This window comes from Rutidosis leptorrhynchoides, chromosome 4, assembly GCF_046630445.1.
Source record: "Rutidosis leptorrhynchoides isolate AG116_Rl617_1_P2 chromosome 4, CSIRO_AGI_Rlap_v1, whole genome shotgun sequence".
Lineage (NCBI taxonomy): Eukaryota > Viridiplantae > Streptophyta > Magnoliopsida > Asterales > Asteraceae > Rutidosis > Rutidosis leptorrhynchoides.
Genome location: NC_092336.1, coordinates 145,618,553 through 145,641,458, shown reverse-complemented (window position 1 = coordinate 145,641,458; position 22,906 = coordinate 145,618,553). Strand labels below are relative to the sequence as shown.

Here is a 22,906-nt window from a genome sequence, read left to right as displayed (position 1 = left end):
AGGCCATTTCTGATGTGGCATACCGGATGGCAAGCCGTATGGCTGCCATGTTTTACTGTTTTTGCTGGATCGTAACTTGTTTTCCGGGGTCGTAACTTGTCTTTCACCGTTTTCACTCTAGAATCTTCGTTTTAGCTCCGATTCTCTTGATTCTTTTTGCACTGGTTTCTTAATTACTTGATCTTCATTTTTAACCGATAAAGCGAGTATTTTGGCGATAAATCTTGGAACTTTATTGTTTTTGGGCCTCAATACCAGGGTGAAAATGTGACTTTTTAGCCGATTTAAAATATCCCACACTTAGACTTTGCTTGTCCTCAAGCAAACTTCTCATTTTAACTTCAAGAAATCTTTTCTGAGTTTCCTTTCTATTTGCCTAATTGGTTTGCTTTTTATTATATAAGAGAGAAAAAATAAGGTAAGTTATCTATGTTAGGGTTGAAACTATCTCTGCAAGCATGCGGGGAGGTTACATGACTTAGGCTAGCTTTCAGGGTCACTCAAATCACAGAAGTGTTTAGGGTTCCCTATAGATCTAAGAATTGAATTCACTCATAGCCAGTCATGTTGCACTCATCATCATAGGCTTGATAAAGACTCAAATCCTTGCTACTAATGTGAAAACGTTAATAACCATAGCTTCCAGGTGAATTTTTCAATTTGGAAAGGAATTTTGGATTGGTGTTGAAGTTGTTTGAAGGGGTGTGAAAGGGTAATATAGTCTTTTTGAAGACTTTTATTCTGAATTTCGGAAAAGAAAGATAGATAGGAGTGCTGATATTTTTGAGAAGCACTTTTGAACTTTTCTTCTTTTGGAGTGATAGGCGTTTCGGTCGGGTTCTTCTTCGGCGTCTCCTTTATAAATTCTGCTCCTTTTCTCAGAACTACAAATTTTTATTTTTATTATTTTTTTGGAGATTTTATCTCGAGAAACATTCTGCCGGTAAACTTTTTGCAAGACTTTTGCCGTGATACTTGAGAAGTTCTTAACATCAGGTTTTCAGAAGGAATCTCATTTTTTGGATCTTTCGAGTGATAATAAAGATGATGTGAATGATGGTTTGATGTGGTAGAAGTGGTGGAAGGGTGTGAAGAGTTTATTTTGAAAAATGGCTAGCTCTTCTAATTATACACGAATCACATTTCGTTACTTGGAAATGCAGATCTAGAGCAAGTTCTGATTCTGAGTACAGACATCGACACTCTCAATGGAAAATGGTGAAACATTAAAGACGAATGCTTATATGGTCTTATTTGGGTGTCTCACCATAATCAATTTAGGTCGATAATTCCTAGTCATGCAATGCTCTATTAGAGATTCGGTTCGTCCCAACAAGATTTCTACCTTACTTAAGCCTTAATTTTTATTTACAAACGTTTTTGATTTTTGAAAGTACTTTTTTGGAAAGGCTTTCTTTTGTTAAAAGTTTTGAAATTTGACTTAAGAACTAGAAATCTTTGTAATGGGGTTATTTTAATATAGCATTAAATAATTATACCAACATCCAACACTTAGACGAACATTGTCCCCAATGTTCCTAGTGTATCCCACACTTAGGAGTTTTAGTTAAAGAATTTTTTGGAAATATTTGTCTAGTGTTTATTTGAGTTGGAATCCCACACTTGGTGATAAGCTAGGGTATGGCATAATTTATATTTGAGCTAGTAACAAGTGGAAAGGAATGAGTACTCCCCAGTGGATTTTCGTGGTTGCTTGAAGAAACCAGCTATCTTGTGAAGGCAGGTTGTTTTAGCAATCTTGGAAGCCATGCCTAATAGTTGTACATTAGCTACCCTTAGTCAACATCCTATTTATGTACTTTATTGTATATCATTAACTGACAATAATGTTTAGTATCCATCCCATATATAGAGGGATGTTAGTTAGGAAATAGAGATATCAAAAGATATGTAATACGTGTATATATAGGGATCAAAACAAAGCAATAAGATTCACCAATTAACCTTCTTTCATGGTATCACCCTAAACCATCCTTCTCATCTTCTCCAAAATCGTCTGCTTCTTCTTGTTCCCTACAAACACCATGTCAGAATACAAAATACACCCAACTTGCACTGTCACCAACATTCGCAATTATATCCCTATAATCCTAGAGATGGAAAACGGCCAATATGACTCTTGGGTCGAACTGTTTACAATCCACTGTCGAGCTTATATGGACATTGATCATATAATTCCCAAAGATACTTCATCCATAGCCTCTGACACAACTTCTGATACAACACCTGCTATCACTGATTCAACCGATAATTGGGATCGTTTGGATGCTATTGTCCTCACATGGATCTACGGTACTATTTCCAAAGACAATCGTCATACCCATCTCGTTCACCTGCAACACAAATTTAATAACATCAAAATTGATGATTTCCCTAATGCCTCGGCATATTGTCAGGAATTAAAATCAATTGTCGATCAACTGTCGAATGTTGATCCTGACATAGACGATGACCGTTTGGTTTTATAAATGGTCACATGTTTGAATGAAGCCTACGATTCCGTCGCATCTCACACCAGTCATATGGAGAAATTACCTACCTTTTACAAAGCACGTTCCAAATTGATCCTTGAAGAAACCCGAAAATCATAACAAGCCCTAACTGCTGCATCGGCTGCTGGTACGACCCTAATTGCTACCACACCATCGGTACCTGCCAAGTAACAATCACCTTCACCATATCCTAATCGATCTACTGGACAATCGAGTCGTGGTAGGGGCAATTATCGGGGTAATCACAGAGGTCGTAGAAGCTATAGTCGTGGTAATCTGGTCGAGCTTATTCCCCAAATTCAAGTGCATCTGCTTCTGTTGCTTACAACCAAAGCACCCATTTTTCTCCTTGGGCCTGGAAACAACAACAATGGGCTCCCAGTTATGTCCGTATCCCACTATGCAGTGGCCCAAACAACAACAGTTTAATGTTAATGGGCAGCCTGGACTTCTTGGCCCACGACCACAGGCCTACTCATATGCACCTTCTACATCTTTGTCCACTCCAACAGATATTGTATCCGCGATGTATACTATGAGTCTAAATCCACTGGAAGACATCAATTGGTATATGGATACGGGTGCACCATCACATATGACGGGTTTGCAAGGTAACCTCTCGTATTATTTCCATTCGAGCCTACTTAAATATATTTTAGTTGGTAATGGTAATCGTATTTCAATAAATGGGACTGGACACTCTTATAACCGACCATTAACAAATCTTTGCCTTTATCAAATGTTCTATATGCACCACAACTTATCAAAAATCTTATCTCTGTGCGTAAACTAACCATTGATAATCTTATTTCTATTACATTTGACCCTTTTGGTTTTACTGTGAAGGATTTTTTGAAGGGGACCACCATTCTTCGGTGTAATAGCACCGAGATCTTTACCCGCTCCACTGTTCCATGCTACATCAACTTTCTACACCTTCTACCTTTATCTCTTTATTTAAAGATTTATGGCATCATCGTCTTGGTCATCCGGGCGGTGATATTTTAAAATCCCTTAGCAATAAAAGATCAATTTCTTGCAATTCGACTACTAGCAATAAAATTTGTCAATCTTGTATTTTTGGGATAACGTCTCTCTCTCTCTCTCTCTCTCTCTCTCTCTCTCTCTCTCTCTCTCTCTCTCTCTCTTTTTACACCAAAAGCATTTCAACATCTCCAAAATTTAAATCGGAAATTGCTCCCATCTCTGATTGAATTAGAAGCAGCCACCTACACCTTTGAACTCGCAGAATTTTTCTGAACCTGAGAGTATGAATTTTTCCGGCAAGCGCCCCGAAATGCGCCGCCACGCGCCGCCTATTCAGGTCGCCAGAATTTTTATTCCTAGTTACTTTTTCTTTTTTCGCAGGTAACTAAACTAAACGGGTCTACTAGCAAGAGCTTGTAGTAAACAAGAATCTTCGCCAATTTCTCCGTTTGCTGCCTTGGTGCTGCCGAAAATCGCTACTGCCGGAAACCTCCACTGCCGGAGAATCCTTGTCTATACAAGGCTTTGTTTGTTTCTCTGATCCTTATTCTTTAAGCCCTATTTGTTATAATTTTTGTTTTGCTGTATAGTTTACTAAGATTTTTAGCTTTACAAGGCTGTGGTTTTTAATTTCCCTAACTACTATTAGTATACTACTGTATTACCAATTACTATTATTCGGGCTTTGATTTTTCTATTTTATTATGGTCTATTTTTTTATGTGCCTTATTTGCTTTACTCTCATAGTGCTATAATATTTATTGTCCTAGCGTATTTTGATTTTAACTATTTGGGTCATTTTCTTTGTATTTTTGTTGACTTTTTTATCGGTTTTTATTTTTTCCGAAGTGTCTAGTTTTATATATCGGTACTGTTTTTACTAGTTGCTTTTTCGCCAATCTTTTTTCGCTCTCGTTTCATAGGGAGGGATTGACTTTAGTCGTTCTCATGGTTACTTGAGGTCATTTCCTTCGAGCTCAGGGGCGGGCAGGTTTGTAGGATCTAGAAGCGACAATAGGTTAGCGAAGCCGGTTAGGATTAGAGCAGGTAGTTGGAATGTGGGTACTTTGACCGGCAAACGTTATGAACTAGTGGAAACTTTACGTAAACGGAAAGATGACATTTTGTGTGTCCAAGAGACTAGGTGGAAGGGTCGAGGGGCGGTTAAGATCAAGGACTACAAGCTGTGGTTCTCGGGATCGAGAGTAGCTAGAAACGGTGTTGGAATTTTAATTGGCCCACCCTATAACGAGAATGTCGTGGATGTGAGTAGACGGGGCGATAGGATTATGTCGGTTAGGTTAGTAATCCAGGAGGTGACCTACACAGTCATTAGCGCTTACGCTCCGCATGTGGGCCTTGGCGCAGCTGAAAAGAGACACTTCTGGGAATCGTTAAACGAGGTAGTGAGGATGTGCCCTCCGGACCATCGATTACTAATTGGGGGGGATCTAAATGGTCATATAGGAACGAATGCCGAGGGTTATCAGGGTGCCCATGGGGGCTTTGGGTACGGAGTAAGAAATGAGGAAGGGCTCTCTATTCTCGATTTTACGGTTGCTCACGATTTGGTTGTTGCGAATTCGTTCTTCAAGAAGACGAATGCTCAGCTAGCAACTTTTCATAGCGGGGGTCATTTTACCCAGATTGACTATTTGCTACTTTTCAAAGGGGATCTTAGGACACGTGGGGACTGTAAGGCCCTGACGGACTTAACGTGCTCCTCCCAGCACAGATTGTTGGTCATGGATTTGGTTCTCCGGAGATGGGTCACCAAGAGCGTAAGGCCCGTCCAACCTAAAATCCTATGGAAGAAGTTGAACGGAGAGAAGGCAGAGACTTTTAAAACTTTGGTTATTGAAAGAGTCGAGGCAGAATTGGAAATGTCATCTCATAATGAGGCGGACCAGATGTGGACTTTTCTGGCATCCACCATTAGAGAGGCAGCTAAGGAAGCCTTAGGTGTGGCAGTAGGAACATTGAGAGGACATAGGTCGGATAGATAATCATGGTGGCTTAGTGACGAGGTTCAAAGCAAATTCATGCTCAAGCAACTAAGATTTAGGGAGCTCATCACTTGTCGGGAGGGGACTCCGGCGGATAGAACTAGGGTTGAAGAGAGATATAAAGAAGCCAAAAGAGAAGCTAAGAAGGCTGTAGCCCGTGCAAAAGATAAGGTATATAAAGATTTATATAGGAAACTAGACTCCAAAGAAGTAGCAAATGATATCTACAGGATAGCTAAAGCTAGGGAGCGAAGGCGCAGGGACCTAGATAACATCAAGTTTATCAAAAATGAGGCTGGTCAAACCCTAGTAAAGGAAGATGAAATTCGGAAAAGATGGGAAGAGTATTTCTCATCCCTTTTCTCTGGAGGAAGACCTGAATGTCACGAAGATCCGCAAGTTTCTGATATAGAACAATCTCGGGATAGCATAGATTGTGGAAGGATCAACCAAGAGGAAGTAAGATCGGCGCTACGAAAGATGGGGAGAAATAAAGCTGCGGGACCAGACCAGATCCCCGTGGAGGCGTGGCGGTACCTCAGCGACGATGGTGTTAGGTGGTTGACTTGCCTTTTCAACAAGACGTATCAAAGCTCTAAAATGCCTATGGAATGGAGAGTGAGCGAGATTTTTCCCATCTATAAGAACAAGGGGAATGCTCAAACCTGCGGTAACTATAGAGGCATAAAATTACTTAGTCATACTATGAAGATTTGGGAGAGAGTGATCGAGACTAGACTTCGACGAGTAACTAACGTTTTGGAAAACCAATTTGGTTTCATGCCAGGGTGCTCTTCGATAGAGGCTATCCATATTATTAGGAACCTTATGGAGAAGTATAGAGAAAATCAAAAGAACCTTGAGATGGTTTTCATAGACCTGGAAAAGGCCTACGATTGTGTTCCACGAAACCTGATTTGGAAGACCCTTAGAGATAGAAGTATCCCGAGTAGATATATTAGTGTTATTAGGGATATGTACGAAGGGGCAAAGTCTTGCATTCGAACGACAGTGGGAAATACCGAAGTTTTCCCAATTAAAGTTGGCCTGCATCAGGGATCGGCCCTTAGCCCTTTTCTTTTCGCTTTGATTCTTGATGAGCTGTCTCGAGGGATACAAGAGCGTATACCGTGGTGCTTAATTTTTGCAGATGATATTGTGCTTGTTTCCGAATCTAAGGAGGAGCTTAATAGAAGACTAGAGCAATGGAGGGTTGCCTTAGAAGGTAATGGTCTAAAAATTAGTAGACAAAAGATGGAATATCTTAGATGTGATATTGATAGATACAATGATGAACAAGATGATGGAGTGAGCATCTGCATCGGAGACCAGATCCTGCATCCACAAACCTCGTTTAGATATCTAGGCTCGATGCTCCACAAATCGGGGAGGATAGATGAAGACGTATCTCACCGTATTAAAGTAGGGTGGGTAAAGTGGAGAGCAGCGACGGGAGTCTTATGCGACAGGAAGATCCCCCTAAAGTTGAAAGGGAAATTCTTCAAGGTGGCAATAAGACCTGCCATGCTATACGGATCAGAGTGTTGGCCAATGACGAAGGCGCAAGAGAGAAGGATGGAGGTGGCAGAGATAAGGATGCTTAGGTGGACATGCGGTAAGACGATGTTGGACATGATTCCAACTAGTGTTTTTAGGGAGAACCTGCAAGTCAGAAGCATCACCGACAAGCTAAGAGAAGAACGGCTTCGATGGTTTGGGCATGTGAGGAGGCGACCCCTTACTGCTCCTGCTAGAAGAGTCGAGGCACTTACAGTAGACAATGTAAGGAGAAGGGGTAGACCCACACGTAGATGGGAGGATAGAATAAAGCTCGACTTGAAGGAGCTCTTACTGACCGAGGACATGACTTCTGATAGGAACGCATGGAGGGCGAGAATTAGAATAGACGAGTAGGCTTTTGTTTGTGTGTTGCGGGTAGGGGTGCTTGTGGGTGTGTGGGTTTGGGTGAATGTGTGTTTGTGTCTTTTTTTATTGTGATGTTTGTATGTTTGTTGTCTACGTATGTATCTTCATGTTTTGTGTTTTTTCGCGCTTTGCTTTTGAACAGGACCCGTCTTGTTTTGGGTATGTTTGGAGGTATGTGTATGTATGTACGCATGTTTAGAGTTTCAGGTATAGATGCTTGCATGTTTAGGGTTTCAGGTTTGGATGCTTGCATATTTAGGTTAGGATGTTTTTGGGTATGTTTGTTTATGGTCGTTTTTAGGTGTGCTTATATGTTTGCTTGGTGTATGTTTATGGATGTTTGTAAGTATGTTTTTGTATGGATGTATATGTTTGTATGGTTATGTCTGTCTCTATGTTTTGTATGTTTAGGGATGTAGGTATGGTTGTGGGTATGTATGTATACGTATTTGTGTGTATGTATGTATGTACGCATGTATGTTTCATGTTTGTATGCTTTAGGTACTGATTTATGCGGATGTATGTATGTATGTATGCGTATTTGTGTCTTGATTCGGTACTGATTTATGTATGTATGTATGTATGCATATGCGGATGTATGGTTGTATGTATGTAGGTTTTGTTTTGTAGATATGTATGTTTATGTGTGTTTCTGGTTATTGGTTTGTGGTCATATATGTTTTTTGCTCTTTTAGTGTAGCATTTCCCAATTTGCCTTGTTCCCCGCACAACTGTATATGGTACGTGTGTGTGTATATATATATATATATATATTAACTTTTTTTTTTCATACACAGGTCTATTAAGCGAGACTTAGCAAGTGTCGATTTATTGGCGACTTGACTGCCGCTTAGAGCCTAAATTGAACTCCAGGCATGATGTAAAACCTATGAAAATTTGATTCTACCATTTTCATAGCGTCTCTGTTTATTTTATTTTTTTTACTTTTTATTTTATTACTTTTTTTTACTTAATTTTTTTTTATTGTTTTTTTTCTCTTTCTTTATGGCCGGAGGTCCCCTTGAAAGCAATCTCTTTACCCGTCGAATAGAGAGAGGGAGGACTTTCTCCGCTCTTGTGAGTATTTAACTCGGGGTGGAGAAATAATTTCTCTTTATTCTAGGATAGAGGAAGGATTGTCTACATCCCACCTCCCCCATACCCCATTCATATGGAATTGGGTATTGTTGTTGTTATTGTTGTTGTTGTATTTTTGGCAACATATTAAATTACCATTTCATGCTTCTTTTTCTAATACTTATTATCCTTTTGATATTGTGCATAGTGACTTGTGGACATCCCCAATTGTTAGCAATAATGGCCATGGATATTATGTGCTTTTTCTTGATAACTATACCAATTTTTTATGGACATTTCCCATTGGACATAAGTCTCAAGTTTTCTCAATATTTAAAGCTTTTCACTCATACATCTATACACAATTCGGTCACAAAATTAAACAACTTCAATGTGACAACGGAACCGAGTTTAACAATGCATCGTTCCACCAATTTTGTACACAAAATGGTATGCCTTTTTGCTTTTTGTGTCCTTATACATCATCACAAAATGGCAAAGCGGAAAGAAAAATTCGTGCTATTAACAATATCATACGCACGCTTCTCTCCCACTCTTGTGTTCCTCATCGTTTCTGGCCTCATGCACTTGAGATGCCCACATATCTTCTAAACATACTCCCTAGCAAAATTCTTAATCACATATCCCCCACACAAAAACTTTATAATCGTGTCCTATCCTATGATCATTTGTGCGTATTCGATTGTCTTTGCTATCCCTTATTTCCTTCTACAAAAATCCATAAACTTGAATCTCGCTCCACACCATGTATTTTCTTGGGATATCCGAGTAATCATCGGGGTTATAAGTGCTATGATCTCACAACTCATAAAATAATTATTTCCCGTCATGTGAATTTCAATGAGCATACCTTTCTTTTTTCAAGATTACGTCCCATCAAACCAGAAACTTACAAATCTTTTACAGATGACATCAATCCACACATTTATCATACTCATAATCCACCTACTGCTCAAAATAATTCGCCACCTCCCACTCCTAGCCCAATCAGTCCACCTACTCAAACAAGCCCATCACTTAATAATCCCTCCAACAACTCAAGCCCAATTTCCTCTCCTAATTCCACACCCATCGAAACTACACCCGATCCTCTCTCTTCCCAGCCCACTTCGTCACCTAGCCAAAATGATTCCATACATAATTCTCCTCCTGTTCCTCAACGCACCATCCATACCCGTAGTATGTCAGGTATTGTCAAACCAAAAATTCCCTTTAATCTATCAGCTACCACTTCTCTTTCTCTTCTTCCTTCCAATCCACACCAAGCTCTCGCTGACCCAAATTGGAAACGTGTTATGACCGTCGAATATAAGGCTTTAATGGATAATAATACTTAGGTTCTTGCTCCTCGTTTATCTAACATGCAGGTTATTGGATCTATGTGGATTTTTAGGCAAAAAATGAAGTCAGATGGCACCTTTGAGAGATATAAAGCTCGCTTGGTAGGTGACGGCCGATCACAACATCTTGGTATTGATTGTAATGAGACTTTTAGCCCGGTTGTCAAACCGACCACCATCCCCATGGTTCTGAGTATTGCAGTATCCAAGTCTTGACAAATCAATCAACTTGATGTGAAAAATGCGTTCTTACATGGAAATCTTAATGAAACCGTATACATGTACCAACCTTTTGGTTTTCGCAATATGCATTATCCAGATCACGTTTATCTTCTCAAGCGCTCTCTTTATGGCTTGAAACAAGCTCCACGGGCCTGGTATCAACGGTTTGCAGATTACGCCAAAACTATTGGTTTCACTCACAGCTAGAGATGGCAATGGTCACCCGATCCAGTGGATATCCACCTGATCCACCCGCTTCTTGATGGATACAGACGTACCTAAATGGATATGGATACGGATATGGATGAACTTAAATAGATATGGATATGGACATGGATGAAAAGTTTCATCCACGGATAAATCCACTACCACCCAAAATATATATACAGAAATTGAAAGGACCCGTTCATATACATTATAAACGATTCACAATAGTTGATTACATCGAGAGGTATTTGACCTCTATATGATACATTTTACAAATATTGCATTCGTTTTTAAAAGACAAACTTTCTTTACAACGAAAGTTGTCGGCATGCACACCATTTCATAATACATCCAACTATAATTGGCTTAATAATAATCTTGATGAACTCAATGAATCGAATGCAACGTCTTTCAAAATATGCCATGAATGACTCCAAGTAATATCCTTAAAATGAGCTAATGCACAGCGGAAGATTTCTTTAATACCTGAGAATAAACATGCTTTAAAGTGTCAACCAAAAGGTTGGTGAGTTCACAGGTTTATCATAACAATCATTTCAATATATTAATAGACCACAAGATTTCCGTTTATAATTATATGTACACTCGCAAGTGTATAAAAGTATTCTATAAGTTGTAGGCACCCGGTAACAAGCCTTAACGTTCATGTTTTACCCTCTGAAGTACACCAGATCAGGTGTGTTTAAAATAACCTCGAAGTACTAAAGCATCCCATAGTCAGGATGGGGTTTGTCAGGCCCAATAGATCTATCTTTAGGATTCGTGCCTACCGTACATAGACAAGTAGTTTAATGTTACCAAGCTAAGGGTATATTTCTGGTTTAAACCCACATAGAATTAGTTTTAGTACTTGTGCCTATTTCGTAAAACATTTATAAAATAGCGCATGTATTCTCAGCCCAAAAATATATATAAAAAGGGATTAAATGAAACTCACAATACTGTATTTCGTAGTAAGAATACATATAACGTCATTTAATAAGTGCAAGGTTGGCCTCGGATTCACGAACGTATCAATATTGAGATTCAATATTGCAGGAAAGTACGTAGACGCAACGGAGATGATAAACACTAGATTGACCTCACGAGCATACCCCATGAACCATACCCATCACCTCCATAGCTATAACCTATAATTTCCTTAGCTTCGACTCATTCAAAAAAAACTATTTTGAAATCACTCGGACAGCACTCCGTCGTAATATTTTATGTATACAAATAATATCTTGAAATAATACAAAGAAAATATATATATGTAATTCGATTGAGAGAGTTTAGAGAAATATATTTTCAAGTTTCTATGAAATAATAAAACCTATTGAATTCTATTTATAATAGATTTTTGAATTATTAAAGTGAATTATTAAAGTATGAATTATTAAAGTGAATTATTAAAGTATGAATTATTAAAGTGAATTATTAAAGTATGAATTATTAAAGTGAATTATTAAAGTATGAATTATTAAAGTGAATTATTAAAGTTAAAGTAAAGTAAAAGTAAAGTAAATGTAAAGTTAAAGTATAGTAAAAGTATAAAAAACTATGTATGTATAATACGCGTATAAATATATATAATATTAATTTAAATCGTTATATATATTTAATGAAATAAAATATAAATATCGTTATATTTATTATACTAGTTAAGTAATGAGTTATCAAAAGTGATTCTAGATATTTATAAAAGTTATATACGTTTTAATAATAAAGTTCTTTTTAAACTGAAAACTTCTTTGTACGTTTGAAAATAGATTAATAGAATATTATGGAAACCAATTCTCCACTAACTTTTGTCTAACTTTCGTAAATGACACTTTTTGTTTTTATTTATAAATAGCTTTACAAATTATTCTGAATATCGTTAAGAGGAATAGATTTTCTCAAATCATAGTGGACCTCTCAACAGAGACTTGTAATCATAATTCAATGTTTCTGATAATTCAATCATTTAATATATTTTTTTTTTCGTCAAAAATCATATTGAAACAAATACGTTCGTGTAAAGTATTATATGTTTAATACTTTATTAATATTCTCAAGTTATAATATATATACACATATACATATCTATTTATATATAACGGTTCGTGAATCGTTGGAATTTGGTCGAGGTTATAATGAATGTATGAACACAGTTTAAAATTCTTGAGATTTAACTTAACAAACTTTGCTTATCGTGTCTGAATAATATAAAGATTAAAGTTTAAATTTGGTCGGAAATTTTCGAGTCATCACAGTACCTACCCGTTAAAGAAATTTCGTCCCTGAAATTTGATAGAGGTCGTCATGACTAACAATGAGAATGTTATTATAATGATTATAGAGTTTTATCATGTTCAAGAAGAATGGATAAAATAATTCGATTACTCGAAGCGTATGAGTGAAGTTATCGTAAATGAATGAAATAAGATAATAGTGATTCGTCGTATCTTTTGACGTCATCACGATTGATCTCCGAAAAGAAAATCTTTGTAATCTATATTGGATTTGATTATTCGGCGATTAAGGAAATTATGATCCTCTTCGAATTAATGCGATAATCCATTTTGATTTCTCTATCGGATATTTCACTATAAATCCACCTCATTTGTTTTCTTACAACTCACACCTTCTCAACTCATATTTTAAAGTATTTGTCAATATGCTTCATCCAGTGCTGATTCTTGATATACTCCTCACTTTCATATCTGTCGCTCTTCTTTTTCATTTTCCTCCGGAAGAATCTATTTACTTCTACTATACTCTTGGTTTTATAGTGTTTTTAGTTCTCCCGTGTCTTTATATTGCGATATGCATTGATATATACGGTTTGTGATTTCTGGGTTGTTGTTGGGTTTTATATCTTCCCTTATATTTCAAAGTCCTTGCTTCTTCTATAATCATTGTCATCCACAGTTAATGCTCTCTTCTATTTGCTATGATTTATACTCCCATTTCTAGTTCGGAGCTTTGTCCTTCCGTTTCTTCTTCTTGCGATTAAGCACCGCTTGTAATGGTCCAGAATTCGCAGATATAAATTTCGGAATGAACATTGTTAATGTTCTAGGAAAGAAATTGTAATGACACGATCTTGACTTGTCAAATTACCAGAATACCTCGGAAAAGGCCGAATCATCAAGAAATATTTTCTTGATATTTAGAGATCAAAGAGAATACAAGAGTCGTGTAACATAGCACATGATGACGTTATGATCTGTGAATCATCATGTTTCATTTAGAAACTCAGCATGAATTACTGTAATATAATCACGTTGATCAAGTGTCATTATATTATACTAACTCATGCTTCAGCTCCCAACACTTCTTCAAGAATATTCCTATTTTAAACTCGAATGTTTCAGAATTTAGAAACTAAAATAGTTTCTTTCATTATATAATACAGATAGCGCGAAGAGGTAAATGATTTCAGATAAGAATAATTATAAAAATATCTTCAGAAGTATGGATAATATTTATAATGAAAGATACGATGATATCTTAGAATGTCTAATATCAGAGGATGATGAAGGATATTGTCCGCAAGGGTTTAGAGTCAGGATCAAGGTATTCGTTAATGACTTCAGCAAGTACTGAATCATTTGGATTCTTTGAAGGCAGGTTCAGCCTTTGTGATTTGTCCACAGCCTCATTCATACTTTGCTCAATCCGTTTTCCAGTTCCAAAGCTTCTCTTTTTCTGAGCTTTGCCAATATACTATCCTTTATCATCCAACTTTTTACTGTTAAGGTCGTTTATAGTTTTTGCTGCTTCATCAGTATTTCGAGAACTAGTTTGCAGTTTAGGGTGTTTTTCAGAAACTTCACATTCAAAGTATATAAGTCCAGAAGATAGACACATATAATTGTTGGCGTAGACATGCTGCGAGATTTCAAAATACTGATTGCTAATTTCCGATGATTCGCATGACAATTCTCGTTACAAGATGCAGATGAGTAAATGATGGGGTTTTGATAAATATAAAGATTTTTCGGAAAGTCAAAGATCAATGAAGTTATTAATAAGTTTACTGCTAATGTGGCGAGATATGAAAGGTTCCCCGGTAATATTGATGAAGAGGTAATCATTATAATAAGGCTTATTCGATTGAACAATTAAAGTTGGTTTGCTGGAGCTGTGACAAAACCGTCTATTTTTAGAAGGGATTGAAAAGTTATTTTAGCTAGTAAATGCCAAAAGGTCTGACATGGATACATGTTAAATTATGACTTTGGTTTCAAGATTTTTTCAGGTACGTAACTGTGGATAACATGTGGTTGGATCATCATCTCGATTGTTCATTATTTGAAGTGTCTTCAGGTATTTCGAAGGGCTTGAACACAGATTATAATCGTTAATATACATACGATGTTCTAACACAGTTTTGAAGTTAAAGTATAGCTTTGAAAGATGTAAGAATCTAAGAGTGATGATACCGGTTATAACTTGAATTGAATTCGGCGATTTCAAAATCAGAATATGTAATTAGATTTTTGAATGAGTATGGTTGTTTTGATTTCTATAAAAGAATGTATATTGTTGTGAAAGTAGGGAGTATAATGGATGATTTGCTGAATCAGATTCGAAGAATGTAACATATTAATTGTGAATTTATATATCTCTCGGGTATTACCTACCCGTTAAAAAAAATTGTCACAATTAATATTTTGTACAAAAGAATTTTATTACAGTCTTTATGGAAATATATGTGTATATTTCTTCAGATGTAATATTGATTTAATGAGTTAATATTAAATTAAACTCACTTAATTTATGGTTAAGGCTAGGATAGATAATTTCTAAACTTTAGAAATTACATAATCGTCATAGAATGTTTTCCCAATGAAGTTATGAATCAATACTTCATCGTTGTGGTATTCCTTAGTATCTACAGGGCGTATGACGTCGATGCTCATGGGACAGATTGTGAAGTTGAGGTTTGCGATGCGGTTGTTGTTGGTGGTGGTAATGGTACTGTTGATGTTGTTGATGGTGGTACTGGTTATGTTGTTGGTGCTGCTGCTGGTGTTTGTAACCTTTGCACCATATTCTCCAAAGCCACTACCCGAGCGCGAAGCTCGTTGACTTCTTCTATTACACCGGAGTGATTGTCGGTTCAGACGAGCGGATAAATAAGATCTAGAATTTGGTGTAGTATATAATCATGACGAGATACTCTGGAAATGAGAGAGAAAATGGTGTTTCAAATAGGTTCGCCGGTAAGTGCTTCAGGTTCTTCGCCAAGAGGGCAATGTGGTGGATGGAAGGGATCACCTTCTTCTTGTCTCTAATGATTAAGGAGGCTACGAACCCATCTCCAATTCATCCAGAATAGATGATGACTAATGGGTTGATCCATTCCAGTCACACTGCTTTCGGAACTTGAGTGGGATTCCATTTCGGAATCCGAGGGACTTGAACTAATGACGAATTCCATTTCGTACGATTGAATAAAGAATTTTTCGATATGAAATGATTTTCCAGCTATCAGGTGGTATTCTAATTATATAGAGCAAAAGGTTTCGTAGATTACGGAGGAATTTACGGAATATGTCAGGCAAAGTTTACAGTAACAGATACGCTAAGATATGAATTAGCAGATAAGCTAAGATATGAATTTTGTCTATACACTATTCATGCAATCAATGCAATAAGATGTGTCTAGACTAAGAATGATAAGCAGATAATTTCCGACAAAAATGATGAGCAAAACTTTTTGACATGCAGACACGGTCGAAGTCCAGACTCACTAATGCATCCTAACGACTATCAGTTAGACACACTAATGCAGACCTGGTTCACTAAGACCACCGCTCTGATACCAACTGAAAGTTGGGGACGCATCCCACTCAGTGCCTTCTCAGCTAACTGCCTGTGACTACTGAGCGTACCTCAGACACTGATTTTACGGCCCGCCTCTCGGCAGTACAGCCAACCCTAATAGGGACCGCGAGGAGTAAGAGCCAATGCTTTGTCACAGGTAACACTGTGAGAACCCCCTCTACGATTAACCCGCTAATAAACGGCATTAAACCAGCTCTGATACCAACTGAAAGGACCCGTTCATATACATTATAAACGATTCACAATAGTTGATTACATCGCGAGGTATTTGACCTCTATATGATACATTTTACAAACATTGCATTCGTTTTCAAAAGACAAACTTTCTTTACAACGAAAGTTGTCGGCATGCACACCATTTCATAATACATCCAACTATAATTGGCTTAATAATAATCTTGATGAACTCAATGACTCGAATGCAACGTCTTTCAAAATATGCTATGAATGACTCCAAGTAATATCCTTAAAATGAGCTAATGCACAGCGGAAGATTTCTTTAATACCTGAGAATAAACATGCTTTAAAGTGTCAACCAAAAGGTTGGTGAGTTCACAGGTTTATCATAACAATCATTTCAATATATTAATAGACCACAAGATTTCCGTTTATAATTATATGTACACTCGCAAGTGTATAAAAGTATTCTATAAGTTGTAGGCACCCGGTAACAAGCCTTAACGTTCATGTTTTACCCTCTGAAGTACACCAGATCAGGTGTGTTTAAAATAACCTCGAAGTACTAAAGCATCCCATAGTCAGGATGGGGTTTGTCAGGCCCAATAGATCTATCTTTAGGATTCGCGCCTACCGTACATAGACAAGTAGTTTAATGTTACCAAGCTAAGGGTATATTTCTGGTTTAAACCCACATAGAATTAGTTTTAGTACTTGTGCCTATTTCGTAAAACATTTATAAAATAGCGCATGTATTCTCAGCCCAAAAATATATATAAAAAGGGATTAAATGAAACTCACAATACTGTATTTCGTAGTAAGAATACATATAACGTCATTTAATAAGTGCAAGGTTGACCTCAGATTCACGAACGTATCAATATTGAGATTCAATATTGCAGGAAAGTACGTAGACGCAACAGAGATGATAAACACTAGATTGACCTCACGAGCATACCCATAAACCATACCCATCACCTCCATAGCTATAACCTATAATTTCCTTAGCTTCGACTCATTAAAAAAAAAAACTATTTTGAAATCACTCGGACAGCACTCCGTCATAATATTTTATGTATATAAATAATATCTTGAAATAATACAAAGAAAATATATATATGTAATTCGATTGAGAGAGTTTAGAGAAATATATTTTCAAGTTTCTATGAAATAATGAAACCTATTGAATTCTATTTATAATAGATTTTTGAATTATTAAAGTGAATTATTAAAGTGAATTATTAAAGTATGAATTATTAAAGTGAATTATTAAAGTATGAATTATTAAAGTGAATTATTAAAGTATGAATTATTAAAGTGAATTATTAAAGTTAAAGTAAAGTAAAAGTAAAGTAAAGGTAAAGTTAAAGTATAGTAAAAGTATAAAAAACTATGTATGTATAATACGCGTATAAATATATATAATATTAATTTAAATCGTTATATATATTTAATAAAATAAAATATAAATATCGTTATATTTATTATACTGGTTAAGTAATGAGTTGTCAAAAGTGATTCTAGATATTTATAAAAGTTATATACATTTTAATAATAAAGTTCTTTTTAAACTGAAAACGTCTTTGTACGTTTGAAAATAGATTAATAGAATATTATGGAAACCAATTCTCCACTAACTTTTGCGTAACTTTCGTAAATGACACTTTTTGTTTTTATTTATAAATAGCTTTACAAATTATTCTGAATATCGTTAAGAGGAATAGATTTTCTCAAATCATAGTGGACCTCTCAACATAGACTTGTAATCATAATTCAATGTTTCTGATAATTCAATCATTTAATATATTTTTTTTTCCGTCAAAAATCATATTGAAACAAATACGTTCGTGTAAAGTATTATATGTTTAATACTTTATTAATATTCTCAAGTTATAATATATATATATACATATACATATCTATTTATATATAACGGTTCGTGAATCGTCGGAATTTGGTCGAGGTTATAATGAATGTATGAACACAGTTTAAAATTCTTGAGATTTAACTTAACAAACTTTGCTTATCGTGTCTGAATAATATAAAGATTAAAGTTTTAATTTGGTCGGAAATTTCCGAGTCGTCACAGAAATACATAAACATAGATATATGCTTACATATTTATTATTACAAGTTCATTTACCATTAGATTAAAATTTTTCTTTTCAAACCAATAATGAAATAACTATAATATATTACAATAAAACATGTATATCTGACAAAATAAACTTACAAATTTCATATTTAATTTTTCATAATCTATGTTTTATAGTATATATAACAAATTTTGTTATATGTTCAACAACGATTACACATTCTTATGGATATACTTTAGTTATGTCATGTTATATTTATTTTTGTTATACTACATTTTATTTTAATCGCATATTAGAAAAAATTATAACATTTTTCTAATATCCGTTGGATATCCAATAACCCGCTTAATCCACTGGATATGGATATGGATGGATGACCTGAAACTAGATGGATATGGACATGGATATGGATGAACAAAAACTTAATGGATAAGGATATGGATACGACATCACCCGATCCATATCTGATCCATTGCCATCCCTACTCACAGCAAATGTGATCACTCCCTATTCATATATCACCACGGCAAGGACACTGCTTATCTATTGTTATATGTGGATGATATAGTGCTCACCACCTCAAATGATGCGCTCCGGCTAAAACTACTGTCTCTTTTATCTAGTGAATTTGACATGAAGGACTTAGGTTCTCTTGATTCTTTTTTAGGCATAAATGTCACTCGTTCTTCATGTGACCTCTTTCTTAGTCAACAGGCTTATGCAACATCTATTATCCAAAGAGCAGGTCTTACACAGTGCAATCCAGTCTCCACTCCCGTTGATATGGCTCGTAAACTCAGTTCTATACAGGGCAAGCCCTATGCCGATCCAACTAAGTATAGAAGCCTGGCGGGTGCGCTACAATATTTGACATTTACTAGACCGGACATTTCCTATGTTGTGAAACAAGTTTGTTTACATATGCACAATCCAAAAGAGGTTCACATGAATGTTTTAAAGAGAATTATTTGGTATTTGCAAGGAACGTTATCCTTCGGTTTACATATCACTCGATCTAGTTCACCTAGTATTATTTCCTATACAGATGCAGATTGGGGTGGATGTCCCGACACTCGATGATCCACCTCTGGTTATTGTGTTTATTATGGTGACAATTTAATTTCTTGGTCGTCTAAATGTCAAACAACTATGTCACGTTCAAGTGCCGAATCTGAATACCGAGGTGTTGCAAACGTAGTAGCCGAGTCCTGTTGGCTACGTAACCTTCTTCTTGAATTACATTATCCGATAAACAAAGCAACTCTAGTTTTTTGTGATAATATAAGTGCTATCTATCTCTCTAGAAATCCCGTTCATCACCAACGGACCAAACACATAGAAATGGATATTCACTTTGTTCGGGAAAAAGTTGTCAAAGGTCAAGTTCGTATCTTACATGTTCCAACGAGATAACAAATTGCAGATATATTCACTAAAGGTCTCCTTAAATTACTATTTGATGAGTTTCAATCCAGTCTCCGCGTTTCTTTACCGAAGTCTTCAACTGCGGGGGAGTAATAGCTGTACATTAGCTACCCTTAGTTAACATCCTATTTATGTACTGTATTATATATCATGAACTAAGAGTAATGTTTAGTATCCACCCCATATATAGAGGGATGTTAGTTAGGAAATAGAGATATCAAAAGATATGTAATACGTGTATATATAGGGATCAAAGCAAAGCAATAAGACTCACCAATTAACCTTTTTTCAACACCCTTTATTGATCAGCTTATTCATCATCCTTTATTCTTCTACTCTACTTTATTGCACGGGTTGCCTCCCGAGAAGCACTTTTATTTAAGGTCGTTGGCTCGACCATAATGATGCCTAAAAAGCAGACATTTCCCTTTGGCAGCTATATCGTGTTCTTCTCGAGGGAATGTGAGTCTTGGTGGAAAGATTCGTAGAAAGTGTCGGACCAAGAGTGGTAGAAGATCCGGTATTTCTCTCGAAGATCTTCTGAAGGAGAGATAATGTGTAGTTTTAGCTCATGACAAATCTTGAAGTCCGATGAGAACATGATCCATGGCTCTACTGATTGATTCATGAATGTCAATCATCGAGGCCGTGCTTGTAGTGATCGTTTCTCTGACGGGATGTTCATTTTGGAGGTCTTCAAATAGTGTCAAAAATTGTATCTTCAGTATCTCAAAATCCTCTGAACGGTGGTCAGTAGGAGTCTGTAGCTTTGAACAAATTTGTTAAGAGGCGAAGTTGAAAAGAAGTGAAAAGCAGTCCTAACCCAAGCATTAGTGTCACTGTCTTTGAATATATCTCTTGACATCCAGCTTTGAATGTGAAACTAGGATCCGTGGATTCGTGAAAGATACATGCTAACTTCTTCGTAACAAAGGTGGCAATGTTGACTCGGTCTGGTTCCAGATGTGAGAACGGATTATTGCGTCTTCCTTCTTCCGCTACTACGTCTCGTAACTCCTTGATAATCAAATCAGCTTGGTGATCAAATGTCACATAAATCACTAGTCTGTCTGGTGTGCTTTTGAAATTATCTCTTTCCACGAGAACGAAGAGGCTGTAAATATCTTCGATCATTTGTGAGTCAGAGTGATAAGTCGTACGACCGGTGAAAAGATCCATATGCTTCCGGATGAGAGTCAGTAGTGCTTGTTGGTTTGCTGAGAACAGAAGTGCAGATCCCGCTAAGGCGTTGTAAACCTTAGAGTAAATGATCTTCTGATCTCGACAAAACCTTAGGTTATCATATCGTCGTGGTTAGATATGACCGGAATTTGATCTGAAGAAGAGTCTGGCTCCTCTTGATCTGCTGTGGGTGGAGAATAGAATCATCCAGAATGTCTTCATTTTACTTTTCTTCCTCGTCATCATCGGTATAGTTTTCTTCTGTAGATTCGTCTGATGAATGGGCTTCTTCAGTATTCTGGTGCTCCACTTCGACACTGGCGGGGTCAATCTCTATATCTCTAACCTCAGCCTTAGCAGTCTTCTTTTTGAATCGAATAATTAAACTGTGATCCTCCGTCTCTAGCCTCATTAATTCTTCGTGACGTCCTAAGCTTAGAGAGGGTACTATCACCGTTTCTTTTACGTCTCCCATTTCTTCTTCTTCCTCATAATTCTTCCTCTTCCTCTATTTCTTAGTTGGGATTCTCTTCTTCTATTTATGGGTCGTCAGCAGACTGTGATATCATCGACACCAATTTTGATATCATCAGCTGGTAGTGGGTCGTCAGCAGACTGTGATTCGACACCAATTTCGAAATAGCAAACATCTCTGCCTGTCCAGAAAGATCGGTAGGTCGGTCAATTTTGAAGGTGACGCTCTCCCCATGTGATCGCAAGATCAAGATTTGATTGTACACATCAATGACAGTCATAACTGTGTTCATGAAAGGTCGCCCTAATACTATTGGCGTTTGTAGGTCTTCATTAATATCCAACACTACGAAATCCGTAGGATACAAGAATTTGTCGACTTTCACCAAGACGTTCTCAACTATGCCCTTAGGATATCAAATTGTGTGATTGGCAAGTTGGATTGTCATTTTGACCGGTGACAAGTCTCCTAGTTCTAATCTCTTGTAGAGAGAATAGGGATTAGGTTGATACTTGCTCCTAAATCTGCTTGCACATGAATGGTTCCATATTGGTAGATTGAACATGGGAAAATGAATCGGCCCGTATATCCTAGTTTCTTTAGTAGAGAGTTTCTGAGCAATGCCGAGCATTCTTCACTAAGTGGAATACTGTTGGAATCTGGTATCCTTTCCTTTGTAGAGAGAAGCCTTCAGATGTATCTCTTCTGGTTGGGAACTTTGGACATGGTGTCAAGGAATCTTCCGTCAAGTTTGTAGGTATCAAACTTGGATTAGTTCTTCCAGTAACCTTCCAGGATAAAGTACACGAACTGGAGTTTGAGTGGGCAGCTTCTAACTATATGTCGATTTGTTCTTGAGCTTAGCTGACCTTCTCCGTGGTTCTTCTTTTGGGATTATGGAATCCATTTGCTTAGCTTCCTATGATTTAGTTGTTATTGACCTTGAATGAACTGAGTCAGTTGATCATCAGTCCTGAGTGCAGGGTTGGTTACTTTCGTAATTTGGGTGGTTGGAGAATTTTGCTCACCTGGTGGTCCAGTAAGTGGAAGTGGTTGATCGTAGGTCAATTAAGATTGTTGGGGTGGATAAGGTGGGTAACGATAGCAAAAATGATGGTTGTTTCTTTGAAATTGGTTAACCCCATGTTGTTGATTGAATTCGAGATTTGCTTGATGAGCTGGGTATTGAACATAACAGACTGAACTGTCAGGATTCTCGTACTCAACTTGATATTCTTTAGTGGGTTGTGGGTTGGTACAGTTAACACAGGCTTGAGACTGGTTAACCTGCTGCGGCTGCGTCTTCAATTCTTCGAGTTGTTTGGCAAGAGACTCCATCTTGTCTGTGAGGGATTTGATGGCCTCTTTTTGATTGTTAAGTGCGGAGAGTGGGGCAGATGATGAAGTTTTT

General features: G+C 36.8%; 2 protein-coding genes across 2 annotated transcripts; both read left to right on the top strand.

Moving 5' to 3' along the window:
- The first annotated feature begins 2,045 nt into the window (after positions 1-2,045).
- On the top strand, positions 2,046-2,489 carry LOC139841103 (uncharacterized). The gene has a single exon (XM_071831336.1). It carries the CDS (start codon positions 2,046-2,048, stop codon positions 2,487-2,489), a length of 444 nt encoding a protein of 147 aa, XP_071687437.1.
- Positions 2,490-2,883: 394 nt separating this feature from the next.
- On the top strand, positions 2,884-5,506 carry LOC139841102 (uncharacterized). The gene is made up of 3 exons (XM_071831335.1): positions 2,884-3,124; positions 3,360-3,388; positions 4,424-5,506. Exons 1-3 carry the CDS (start codon positions 2,884-2,886, stop codon positions 5,504-5,506), a joined length of 1,353 nt encoding a protein of 450 aa, XP_071687436.1.
- The last annotated feature ends 17,400 nt before the right edge of the window (positions 5,507-22,906 follow it).